We start from the raw sequence: 13,861 nt of genomic DNA on the forward strand, positions 1-13,861 counted from the left end.
AGCAAACGTTGGTAAAGTAGAAAGTTAAGTTTACACTTTTGTAACTACTTCTATTTTGTGATTTCAGATGGTCTTTGATATGCTGGTACTTCAGAAGCACAATACAGAAATGACAACTGCAGCAGGTGAAGCATTCTACACATTAGTGTGTTTGCATCAGGTATGGCATTTAGACGCTTACTCCCTGAAAACCAGTCATTTGTTGAAGGACAGTGGTTAGTTACTGTGCATCTGGCAAATCACAAAATTGTTCAGGTTGTCAGGGACCCTCAGGAGGTCTGTAGTCCAACCTCTTCCTCAAAATGGGGTCAACACTGAATTCAGATGAGGTTGCTCAGGACTTTTTCCAGCTGTGTCTTGAAAACCTCCAGGATGGATATTCCAAAGTTTCTCTGAGCAGCCTGTTGAATGCTTTATTAATCCTTATAATTCATGCCCTTCCAGCACCTGACAGAGAGTCTTGGTGGCATTCTGGCACTCTGAATCAGTCTCACTGGACTCATTCAAATTCATCAATATCCTCCTTGTGTTAAGGAGTCCAAAACCAGACACAGTATTCCACATCTAATCTAACAAGCGCTGTGTAAAGACAGAAATCAGAGTGACAGAATGCCACCAAGACTGTTACCACTAAATCACCTGCTCTGTTCAGCAAGAGGATCCGCGTTTTCCCTGATCCTTCTTTTACTGTCAGTGTACTGGTAGAAGCCGCTCTTGTTGTCCTTGATGTCCCTTGCCAAGTTCAGCTTTAACTGAACTTCACTTTTCTGTCATTGTTCTTGTCCAGACAATGCTTCTCTTTTCCTCCTTTGTAGCTGTTGCTGCTTCTGTCTCCTGCATGTGTCCTCCTTGCACTGGAGTTCAGTCATGAACTCCCTGCATGGCTGGGTCAGCATCCTGACGTGTTTATATTGTTTTCTTTAGTATCTGGACAGGCCATTCTTGTGCTTGGAAGATTGTCCTTAAAAGACCTGTCAGCTCTCCTGAGCTCCTTTCATCTTCAGAGCTCTCTCCCACAGGATCCCACCCATCAGTCTCCTGAATAAGCTGAAATCTGCTCTCATGATGTCCAGGGTCTGTACTCTGTGCCCTCTTCCCTCGCTCTCCTAAGGGTCCTGAACTCCCCTATTTCATGATCACCATAGCCAAGGCTGCCTATTAATTACAACATCGCTGACTGGCTCATCTTAGCTATGAGGGGGAGATTCAGTCACCCCTGGATGGTGCATCTGGCATTCGAGCAGATGTCAGAGAGATAATCTCTTCTAAGTCTGATCTGGAAACTTCCTCTAGTTGCTTGAAGATGACTCAGTCCACTACTCGCCCTGTTTTGGTGATTTGTAACAAGCTCCCACCATGATGTCATCCTTACCACCTCTTCTCTGATCACAAACCAACAATCAACTAGATTGTTGCCCAGTCCATAGAAAACCATCCTTAATGTGAGCTGCCCTTTCACATAAATGTCAGTCTTCTGTCGTCTTCTTCCCTAAAGAGTTTCCCTAAGAAGCTCTAAAGAGCCTCTGTGTGTCCACTGGAGCACTCCAGTCATGCCATCTGTCCCACTACATCTCAGAGCCTGCAGTGACATTGCAGCTCTGCATCTGCACATGCAGCTCTAGCTCTTCCTACTTGTTTCCAAAGCTGAATGCATTTCTGCACAGACTTTTGAGGCTAGCCTCCTTTCAACCTGTTCCATCCTTCCTGATGGGCACTCCTAAACCCGTCACACTTCCTTGTGTCCTTCCTACTCTTTGTCGCTGTCTCCTCACATACCTACAAGCTGTTACCACCATTGCCCATCGTGCCCTTTAAAGCCCTTCCTGCCAGGCTGGTGGGCCTTCAGCAAAGATGTTACTAAGCCACATTGTCATATGGATCCTCTCTCTTGTTAGCAGCTCTGATCCCTCAAAGAGGGACTCATGAGCACGTAAGACAAAAAGACCCTGTGACACCAGCCACAGGTGGCAACTTCATGTTGTGTCTACCCCCACCCAAGCCCTTCACCAGCAGAATTTAAGGGGACTGCCATTCTGGCTCCCGTGTCCATCACCCTTGCTCCCAGAGCTCAGTGGTCACTCTTGACATGCCCCAGGTGCCCCTTGGCAGTGTCCTGTTAGTCACATTTAACGCATTTCTTTGTCTTCTGTTTCTGTCCAAGTAAGCATGAGAGTAAGCAGGAAACTCTCAGAAAGGAATCGAAGCTTTCTGCCCCAGGGAAGGGAATCTAGAAAAGGGAAACCTGTGGGAGGAGATGGTTGGCATGGCATGCAGAACACAGGGCAGAAGAGAGTGAAGAAAGAGAATTACAGTTTGCAGAAATAAGCCTTTGCTAAGTAAGAGCCAGAAGGCTCTTTGAAGGGTGTGCCTTAAAGTTTTCTTCTTACTCTGCACTGCAAAGCACCGTACCTAGTTCTGAAGGCTTCTTTAGCCTTAGGAAAAACCTGGTCTGATTTGAAGGGCTTATCTGGTTTAGTAGTAGGTGAAAGGCTGCAGGTCCATAGTCATTTTGGGTACAGTGGTCAGTGAAACTGGATAACAGGTGGAGAGGTACTGAGAGTTTTCTGTCACAGCCTTGATTCTGGATTTTGTCCTGATGAGAGAAGTTGTATATATTGTACCTTTTTTTTTTTTTTTTAAGTTAATAAGATTCATGTTTATTTAACAGGCTGAATATTCAGAGTTAGTTGAAACATTGCTGTCAACTCAACAAGATCCAGTAATTTACCAGCGGTTAGCAGATGCCTTCAACAAGCTTACTGCAAGCAGCACTCCTCCTACACTGGACCGTAAGCAGAAGATGGCCTTCTTAAAGAGTTTAGAAGAATTTATGGCAAACGTTGGTGGACTTCTCTGTGTAAAATAAACAACAAAACTCTATGCCTAATTTAGACCCTTTCTGCAAAATGCACTGAGAAATGCTGAATGCTGACTAAATCTTGTACCCGTCTCTGGGTTCTTTGCAGCCATCTCACATTCTAGAGAGCCTGGAAGTTTGAACATAACACAGTGGAATATGAGAGGTCAACTTTGAATCAGCTTCTGCTATTATGTGTTAGCTGCAATCTGTCATACTTGTGTGTGGGAGAGAATGAACAGAAAATTGGGATTTAAATTTTTTACATATATGTGCAAACAGATATGGGCACAACGAAAAATAAATGCAGTGCCTTTTACCCCCCTACACTGGTTTAAAATATGAGTGGCCAGATAAACATACAGTTTTCTTTTCTACCCAAAATCATGTTAGAGTGTGATACAGAGACATACAAAGCTCTAAACCGTTTAGCTGATTTTAAGCTTTATTTTTCCTCTCTTAAAAGTTTGAGTTTGTGTTCCAATGGGGAAAAACAACCAAATGGTATTTTAACTTGTGTTTAGTTCTGGTTTTCTACATCAACCTGACAAGGCATGTTTAATGCAATGCAGGTTTTTACATTATGTTCTGCTGCCTAAAGTTCAGAAAAACAAGATGTATATTTTTGTTCCCTTAAAATGAACTTTAGGAGCTGTAGCCATTTCATTGCCTTAATTTAAAATAAAATAAAAAAGCTCATATACTTTAGATAAGAAATTTAAGGCAAGATTTGACTCTTCAGAGTTGGTTTAAGATGTTGGCATTAAGCTGCTGTGTACCTGTTGCAGCCCTTCGTGTTGACATGTCATTTTGGAATGAGTGTCTAATGGAAGGTTCATGTGTAGTTTTACTTTCAGTATCTGTTTTGATTCATACCCAGGTTGCACGTAACTGCAATGTATTTCTACACTGAACTGTGTGCTTAAGCAATAACAACTCAAAAGATGTAAATGACTGGCAAACTTTTTAAAGTTGGGGCATTAGCTAAAGCAATTATGTTAGAACAGGGGTGTCAAACCCTTTTACTCAAGGGCCGTATTTGTTTGACTCGAGTCAAGAAAGGAATGGGGATGTGTAAGTGCTGTGGGGGATTTTTGGTTTTGCTGAATCTAGCTCCACTTCTGCAGAGCCCTCCCAGCTGCTCTGCTCTTGCTCAGTTTTTTTATATCAGCACTTTAGCTATTACAACAGCAGAATATCGTGCCCCGAGTATAGTGGACCAACAAGGGAGAGCAGCACAAAAGCAAGGTCTGCTTTGTCTCCAGTCATGAGCCTGAGAAAACTGAAGCAAACACAAATGCTGCGTGTGTAGTAAAACTGATTTTTGTGGAAATACATGGAGGCAGAAGTGGGCCCTTTTGTTTAAGACCTCTGCTAGATTATGCTGTTGAATATTTCCTATGTGTTTTTAAAATTTACATAAAATGTACAGTATACACCTTTACGTGGCTATGTATAGCATCATGTTTGCAACTCTGTGCCATTCTTCAGCTATTCATCTCAAAATTAATCACAATAGCCAGAATTTTTTAAAGGCATAAATCTGTACTACTGTGCTATAAGTGATCTAAGACTTTTTTATTTTTTAGTTAAATGCATACCTTTCTCAAACATGGATCCACAAGGCCAAAAATACCATCTCTTCATTATCATTTTCTCTTTTTATTTATGTGAAAACTATGCTAGGACAGATTTACACATTAAAAAGTGACCATGAAACTTGTTAGATAATGTACTTTTCCAGTTAGTATTTTATTTCTAAGATAACTTGTGTAGTATTTTAGAACAGGGGTATTTGCTTTCATTTTTATTTTTTTTTTAACTATTGCTTTTCTTTAAAGGACTTCTTGACTGTGCACTTGCACAAAAGATCATGATCCTGGCAAATCCTTCTGATTTTAAACTGTTCTGATGGCTGATTTTTAAAAAATTTGTCTGGGTTTTGCTATGTTTTTGAAACTGCTTCTGGAGTTTCTCTAAGTTTGCACATTGGATAGGGCAGCAGTTTTGAAACCTCATTTTTTTTTCAGAAGGAGGGCCTTGAAGCCTGGGAACGTAAACAGCAGTAGGAGCTGCTAGTTTGTCACGATGTGCTTGATGTCAAATATTTAGGCCAAAGTCTTCAAAGAGATCATAGCAAATGCAAATATCTTCACATTTTTTGGATCTGACTGAATAACTGATATTATCAGTCATAATTTCTTTTATAACTAGTTCTATCGCTATCTTTTTTTTTTAATCCCAAAGCTGGCTCACTATGTAAAAATATTTATTAACTTTAAATCCTCTTGCATATTGTGATGGATGAATGGGAGCACAACTTGAGTTAGTGTTCAGGACAAGGCAATGAGCATACCCATTACTTTTCTAATCAGGCCCATTGTGTTGTAAGACAGACCAATGTCTTTTGACTGTCAAGACTTGCTAAAGTATGAACACTTACTTTCCAAGACTAGTTTTGAAGGTTTCTTAAAACTTTTCTTTGCCCTTCATTTAACATTAATATTAGATGTTAAAAAGAAGCTGTCCTAGTAAGGTTTTTTGTAATTTTTTCCTGCTTGATATTATGCTAGACAACATTCTTCCTTTCTTGTTTCTTAATTTTTCTTCCATTCTTGTATATTCAACAGGGATTTTTCCATGCCATTTTATGTTTCTTATAGAGCAGATGCTAAAATGTCTCTGCTTAGTGACATCCATTAAATTTTTGCAGAATTTTCTGAGAATAAGTTTTATTAATTCATACTCCATCTGGATAAGTGGCTGCTTCTACCTTAACTATTTGGCTTCTGTATCCCTTCAAAAAAACTAAAAAAAACCCAAAATAAAAAATCTGTCAGTGATCTTCTATCAGTTGCTGTAAATCTAGATGCAAAAGCTCATTCAAGTCCACTAATCCACAGGAAAGACTCATAGACCACTTTCAGTGAACACTGAGGCTTGGCTCCACATAAGTGTGAAATTTTTATAGCATCACTGCATTGATTTTCCATAAACTGTGCAAAGTGAATAATGGTTCTAAAAATGCACCTGTTTTTTGAAGGAAAAAAAAAAAAAGAGGCATCTCAAACTGAATTATAAATGCTGCATGATATAACTGTAACAAATGTATGTCTAGACTTTTTTTGCTAGAACCGATATTGCTCCAGTGTTTTCACTCTGAAACTAGAAATCGAGTAGCTTCATTTTGCCAGCTCCTTCCCCATTGTAATAGCGAGTTCTAATGCTGGTATAATAATTTTTTGTTGTCCAGCCTATAATTTTTTATGCTGGCAAGCATGACCACCTAGTTGGGTCATGAAATTCAAGACCTTCTTGAAAGCACAGATACACTTGGACAGGGAGAAGTGGACTACTGCTATATGAAACTTCCACTGTCATGTGCATTTATGCCTTAATTGCCTTCACTGAATTACTGCTGGAATCTGCTACTTATTGCCCAGAGGTTTGTGTTTCACTGTTTAGTGATAAAGGGCTCACCGTTTTCCTCAGGAATGAGAAACTTGTTTTCTCAGCATGTCCCTACTAGTTGAAAGAGGGGGATTTGAATTGGAGGCATCTCTCTGGTAGTGCGTAGCACTCACTAAAGCCCCGGTGTTTACTTGGGTAAATCCCTTTACATCTAAGCATTGTAGTTCTAGAAAATAAGCTTGCTCAGAGCAGTCAGTTAGTTGTCCATTTAAAATCTGATTCTTTAAAAGGTAAAGCAAATTCTAATTTGTGATCTATAAAACTATTCAAAAATACAAATTGTAGCATTTCTTTTGTAAAACACTTCAAGTAATTTTAGTTTTGGTTAAATAATTACTTAAGAAGGGGTGTTTTTTATGGAAGTAGCTTGATGAATATAAGCGCAGGAGTAGGAGCCAGGCTCCTCTAATTTTGTATCAGTTTTCCCACTGGATCCTCTGTGGCCATTGGCGAGTTGCTAGAACTGTGTCGTTGTTAAAATAGCGATAATACCTACCTACCTCACAGGGATGTTGTGAGGATTAGCTTATGCCTATAAAGGGCATTGAGGATCTGAGATGCTATGTAAATATTAAATATTTGACATTTAGTTTTGTGAGGTATAAGATTTACTGTAATGAAAACAGAAGATTTTCATAATTATAAAGCCCAATAGTGGCAGCAGTGGTGCAGTATTCCCCAAGACTGGTCTACTGCAGTACAGTAATGCTTGCTGTAAATTGTAGTTGTTTCAATTACAGCTAGTTGAAATGGTGGCTGCTGCTTAGATAAGGTAAGATTCCCCACCAGTGTGCCTCGGTTCCGGTCTCAATAGTGAGAGGACAGTTGCGAATTATTCAGGCTTTGGTGCCTCTACTTGTGACAAGTGCCACTTGTGGTGATAGGGTTTTTTGTTTGGTTTTTTACACTTTTCTGAAAGATACAACTGCCACCCATTTCTCCTGTATCTGTTCCAGTCACTTAGTATAACTAAAATCTAATTATATCAATTAAAATTTAAAGAGCCAGCCCCACCCCCCTGTAGATTTTAATATGAGTAGATTTTGCCCTATTTCTAGTAAATTAGATGAATGCTTTCTAGCACTAATCATGAAGCAAATAATGAATTCTGATTTTCACCAGAGCCTTAAGCTCTTGGCTGTCTTACAAAACCCTTTTTTCAGTATGAGGTTTCTTGGGGCCCTAGCAACTGAGAGATATCCCTGGCTTTCCTTTCTCCTCAGTGAATTAAAGTATTTTCTGCTTTTCCATTTCTTCCCTTTCCCTATTCTGCTTTTCCTGTCCTTTTAAGCCATTCTTATAAAAGATTTGGGAGACCCTTCCAACCTCAAGGGAAAGATACTACCCGTGTGATTTTTCCAGTATATTACAGCTCGATACTTGACATTGGTAAAATCCTTTGTAATAGCATTCCCCAGCACATTTCAATTGCCAATTGAATCATTCTAGAGTTTATAATTGGGAAAAAAATTATCCTCTTTTATTTGTTCCCTTTGCGCAAAATAAGGAACCTCCATGCAGTGAACATGCAGTTTTAAGGCAATAAATGCTAGTACTGCTGTTGGTCAAGTGTGTAAATATTTTAAATGTATAATTCAGTACTATGTTGAGTTTATATATTAAAAACGCAGGGACTGAAGTGCTAGTTGATTTCAAGTATTGTTTTACCTGTACAGTTGAAGATACGAAGTTGCATAGAAATATTTCAGAATTTGTTGCAATAAGACTTGGGAAGTGGCTGTGTAATCAAGCCTTATCACAACTGAATTTTCAATTTTGAAATGGACGCTTTCTGTATTTTTAAGATCCATACGCAGGAGGAGGATACAATTGTTTTCTACTAAAGACTTTATTATTTTGTTTTGGCCATGTGTGATTTGTGTGTATTCTTGTTTAATATTTTTCTAAAATCTCACCTGTGTTGAGTCCCTGAAATAGCATTTGTTATACCTCCTTACAGTAGAAACAAAAATAGGAATGTTGTGAAACCTCAGGCTACACATTGTGCTCTTTGGCTACTATGAATGCACAGTAATTCAGTTAAAGCTGACAAGGTAACTTTAATTTACATCAGCACTTAAGGCATGAGTTTGTCCATCAACAGAAAAAAAAATGCGAGTAGGTGTGCGACCTGTGGACTACACGTACCAGAAGTGACTGTGAATAAATAATCAAATTAATCTTTTCCCTCATCCTCCAAAAAAAAAAAAAAAAAAAAAAAAAAGTAATGGTGACTTTTCAGGTCACTATTATTGGTGGTGTTTGCCTGTAGAGAAGGAATACTGATTTCTGGGTCTTGAAATTTTTTTTTTGTGTAGATTTAATCTAAACAGTTTCTGATAATATCTGGCATGGAAATGTTCTCCCAAGCTTCATAATCTGTTCCCACATAAGGGACATCCAACAGTATGTTAATTCATGTATATCAGAAAAGTTCAGTTAAAGGCAGCAGTTCCTAATGTGCTAACACAATTACATTTGGATAAACTACAGCTATTGTCTGTTGTTCCCCTCTTACTTTCATGCACTCACATGTTTTAAAAAAATAAAAGGGGGAGGGGAAAAAACAAACTTCACAAATCCTGAAAGTAAAACTACGCAACCGCTATGGTGGTGACAGCTTGCTATACATCTTGGCTGTATGTATCACTAGAATTTTCCTGGTTTCAGAAGTAAAATTATTGCAATTATATATTTATATTGGCCTGGTTTAGTTGAGTAAGCATTTGGTGAAGGACAGAAACCTTTATGGTAATTTTGAGCAAATCCCTGAATGAAAGCAGCCAGTAAGAGTAACAGCAGCATATCCAAGAGCCTTTCATGTAGAAAATGGAACTATTCTGCTTTACCTTAAATATGAGGTCTGGAATAAACTTGAATGATTTGGTTACAAAGCCTTTATTCACACTTGTTTGTGTAAGTGTATGCAAAACGCATCAGTTTTGCCTTTATGAAACTTACATGTGCTTCAGTTGTGAGTAGTGGAGTTGGTGGTGGTGGTTTTCCTTCACCGACTTCCCGTGTATTATAAGCAGAAGGGTAGAAAAGCTCAACCTTCCAAGTGGAATTTGTCTGGCAGATCAACCAAGGAGGAGGTCATATATGAACTGGAAGAGAGGAGGGAGGAGGAGGAGAAGAAAGTTAAAAGTTTGCAACTTTATGTGCAGAAAAAAAATACATCAAGCTAATGTGTGAGAAGAAAAAGGAATCCATAACACAAGCGTTATCCCATAACTTGGTAACCTGTGTCATCCATACAAGGATTAGTGAAAGCCTGCCATTTAATTTCATCAACACATTTTTGGGGGAAAAGAGAAAGTGCTATTTTGGAATTGTATGAAATGTGATACTATTGGTGCAAGTTCTGCTAATTAAATAATAAAATCTTCTTTATTTTGGGAAACATTCCAGACAAATCTACATCTCCGAAAAGAACACTGAAGTTACCTGCTGTGACATTACTAGTTTTTCTCCTGTCTATATCTGGATCTCGTGGAACAACTATTTTCACCTTAATATCCGTCAGATGTTACCAGATTTGGTTTTTCTGACAGTGTTGCCTTTGCAAGTTAGCGTAAGGCAGAGCTTTGTGTGCCATGTGCTTCCCTTTTCCTTCCCCTCTGTCTGGCATACTGCTCCTGACTGTGGAGGTGTGAATGTTTGATTTGCTTTTAACTTACTGCTTTGGATGATGCAGCTTGGGTTTGTGGCATATTCAGACCCCTTCCAGTCTCTGGTGTTTACTGAATGAAAGTCATCACTAGACTCCAACACAAGTATTGATTTGAAAGCCTCATTCAGAACTTGGTTTAATAAGTTGTCAGGACATTTGCTTTAATTTTAGAACTGCACCACTGCTTCTAATGGTCTTTCGTTCATTCAAATGATTGTTGTAACTCAGAAAAAAACCCAAAGCCAAAACCCCACCACCACACTGTGGAGTCTTTAGGAAGATCACTGATGTCCTCACACAAGAGCAACACTACTTTGGGGAAGGCTTACATTCTTCTGCCACTTTAAGGAGAGACTGTTCTTCTGAAGTACTTTTTGCCTGCTTTTAGGCTGTTATGCACTTTCATGATTTCTTAACAAACTACTGTTAAAAATGTACTGTAACATGGATTTTGATAAGCGCACATGTATTTAAACAATTCACTCAGCCTCAGGAAAGCTGGAAAAATCAGATAGCTGTTTTGTATCTTGGTTAAAATGTTTGTTACCTGCATCCGTTAAGATGGCCAGATCATGTCTAGATCCTATGAGTGTAACTATTTAAGATACCAGTATAGTCTGTAAAAGGAGGACAGTCTCTAGGGACTGAGAAAATGGTGTCCTTCTCTTATTTTTCTTAGAGGTATATACAGCCTGAATTGGAATTTCAAAAGAAAAAAAAAAAAAACAGTGATAAACCCCATTTACTATTCAGGAAAAAAATGTTTTCTTTCTTAACACTAGCTTATTTCTATTTTCTTCCTTCTCCTTAAAAAGTGTGTGTGAAATAAGTGCAGAGGTATGTGTAGGAAAAACTGTAAAATCTGCTGCTGTAAATAATGTTTGCTACTTGATTGCATTTTCTGTTCCACTTTTAATTTTACTGGTTTTCCTAAATATATTTTATATATTTTCCTTCCTGCTTCTTGTGATGGCAGAGTGATTACAACTTTGGGGGGAAACAGCAAAAACAACCGTGAGAAGGCTCTGGCCAGAAAATTCCATCAAGTCTCTATGTTTGCATGTATTTCAGGGCATTTTTTGAGAGAACAGCATAAGTCGGGGGCAATATGGCATAGTAAAATCAATGGGGATATTAAAATGTATGAAGGTATAGACACTGATAATTGTTTCAGGGTTTGTTTGGGTTTTTTTAATTACTTGTAAAATGCATTTGAAATGTCAATACTACTAAGTGGTATTAAGTGATTAGTAGTCTCTCGATTGTTTTTCAGTGTGAAGTCTTGTAGCCCTCTTTGTGGTCCCCGAATTACTTCCAAGGGATCCACAAAGCCTGGCAGAATAGAAAGACGTCGCTGTGATCATGTGTCGCTGTGATCATATTTCACTGTAATATTGCTAAGAAGAGTTGCATCTCCAGTGGAGAAAGAGTTGGGAGTCCATAAACTGTTTGAGGATGAAAAGTTAGTACTGTACCTGATTGAGAGTGACTGCAAGCTTTTAAAAGGCTGGCTGATAATCTGTGAGCCAGGGTCTCGGGAAGCTGTGATGCTCCTGGCCCACAGAGCTACCCCATGGGTTTCTAACACACGTTTTATCCTGCATCTGTAGGAGAACAGCTCAGTATTGAAAGAAAAAAGTGCAGTAAGCTTCTCTTACAAATGTGAGATGTTGCAGGATGTTCTGCAAGTAGAGTATTTGGGGAGGAGTTACTAAGAAATTTTTTAGACCTAATGGCAACAGCAGAGATTCTACAACTGGAATTTAGTAATCTATTTTCATATTAGTTAAAACTGATTATACTTTTTCATATGGCTATGGCTTGTGCTACAGCAAGAGGACTCAAGATATAGTCTTTCATTGGTAAAGAAAAAATACAATAGACTCTAAAATAAAAATTTAAACACCAAAAGACAAAAGCCTTATGAGTAACAAGTTGCTATTACTTTCCAGGGTAGAACTGTGTTTTTAAAAAATCTGTTTCACGCTCTGTTCCTGATCTGCTCTGGCCCAGAGAAGTAGCAGATGTATCAGTAAAGGAGCAGTGGTCAGTGTTGTCAGGTTCAAGTCAGATGCCAGTGTCACTGTTGTGTTTCGGAGAAGAGCATGGGTCTGTCAGTGAAAGGATAAGGGAGATAGCTTTACTAGAAATACCTTTCTGCAAAAAGGATCAGGAAACAATAAAACCTAATTATTAATAAGAGATTTCTTGCAGGGTGAGCTTTACAAGCGTTCCCATATTTATGGTTGGTTTGTCCTTGCATCCCAAAGAGTGGTACTGCAAAATGTAACCTCTTTTCCTTCCTACAGGGTCACTCCAGCTCCTTGAGCTTTCCTTCTAGAACTGTCTTGTAATGTGGATTGAAGCAAGGTCTTAGGCTGTCTGTCTACTGCTGACAAGTAGTATCTGATAGCATAACCTAAATAGTGTCACCCTGCCCACCCCCAAGCCCCCACACAGACATGTGTCCTTACGTGATCTCTGTAACCCTCCTGGTGAGGAGGAATTGCTTGTCACGGCAGGGCCTGTGGCTCTGGGAAATCTGGACTGGGAGTGTGTGTCTGCCCACTCTCCTCTGTCCTCCCATCATCAGCCTTGTGCAGAACATTTTTCATGTAAACTGCTTTACAAACATGTTTGAAATAGGAAAATTACTTAAGTGTCATTTCTGTGTAGAATCTAAACCAGATTTCTTAATGCACTCAGTAATATTTTGCAGGTGTCCCATAACTGTCACTTTGAATCAAAGCAGGGGAAAAAAGGGGGGGTTTTGGTTGTTTTAAATTACAGGAGTGGTGGTAACATGAATGGATAGGGGTGCACTCCATGTAGGACGGTCTTTATGCTGGGATGAAGACCTTTTTTGGCAAGACCTTTTGAAGAATGCAGAGGGTGTAATGCACTGAAAGCCAGATCCAGACTACTTGGAATTCATTTAAAACCAAATGGAAAAGCCCACAGTTCTCTACTGCCATGCAAAGCCTTGTTGTAAATGGAAGAGAGTGTGAGGTAAAAAGTATGGGGATCTGAAGGAAAAATCAGCCTATCCCCACATCCTGCTCTGGCAAGAAAATTTTAATCTCTGCTGCCTACATAAACTGTGCTGCAAAAATATTTTATCAAATTTAGTATTTCTGTCTTCCAATGAAATAGTTCTGCTCTGCTTGTAGGTGCCCAGTGCTGAGCCTGAAACTTTCCGTTCAGCCACGTGAACGTGTTGCAGCAGATAAAGGTTCAACAGGTTGTAGGTAAAACGGCGGTTTCTTACCCAACTCATTGCTGATAGGAACAGCTACTGCTGGAGAATGGGAGGAGAGTCGGCGGTTGAGTTAGTGGTAAATAATCTGATGGGCCACCCTTGATCTGTTGGTTTATAGGAGAGATGCTGACCAACAGAAAGACGTTGTTATGAAAATTATGTTACACATTATCAGGATCAGACCAAGCTTTATAAAGAAGGAATGAAAAAAAACCCCAAACCCCAGTGGTCAGGGAGTCATTAAGTTTTTGTTTGGGGGCAATACGAGATGAAGTGCCAGACACGTGCCTTGTGCCTGCACATGAGGAACGGGGAAATTCTGATAATTTCAAAATTTTTAAACTATCTAAGAAGCAGCTCAACTATGCCAGAAAACGGGATAATGTTTAATTCAAAGGGAAAGGCTGGACAGGAGAGCTAAATCAAAAAACCACGCAGTGGGGGAGGTAGGCGGGTACTGAAGCTCATGGCTTTTGGCACCTAACTCGACCTGTGTCCCTGATTTTGAAGCCTGGCGCGTCTGGCTGCCTCTGGCTGTCTGACCCGAGGTAGCTCCTGGCTAAGGTTTCTCTGTCTGTGGAAGCTGCTACTTCAAACCACC

At 39.3% G+C, this 13,861-nt stretch overlaps 1 protein-coding gene across 1 annotated transcript in view; it reads left to right on the plus strand.

Annotated features, from left to right (window-relative positions):
• Positions 1-3,347, plus strand: part of XPO4 (exportin 4) — a 52,152-nt gene extending 48,805 nt beyond the window's left edge. Inside the window, exons 21-22 of the mRNA XM_010168149.1 lie at positions 68-160; positions 2,669-3,347. Coding sequence (XP_010166451.1) covers positions 68-160; positions 2,669-2,866 — 291 coding nt within the window. The 3' untranslated portion in view covers positions 2,867-3,347. The remainder of the gene's footprint in view (positions 1-67; positions 161-2,668) is intronic.
• The last annotated feature ends 10,514 nt before the right edge of the window (positions 3,348-13,861 follow it).

Source organism: Antrostomus carolinensis, unplaced genomic scaffold, assembly GCF_000700745.2.
Source record: "Antrostomus carolinensis isolate BGI_N321 unplaced genomic scaffold, ASM70074v2 scaffold4600, whole genome shotgun sequence".
In the NCBI taxonomy this organism is placed as follows: Eukaryota; Metazoa; Chordata; class Aves; order Caprimulgiformes; family Caprimulgidae; genus Antrostomus; species Antrostomus carolinensis.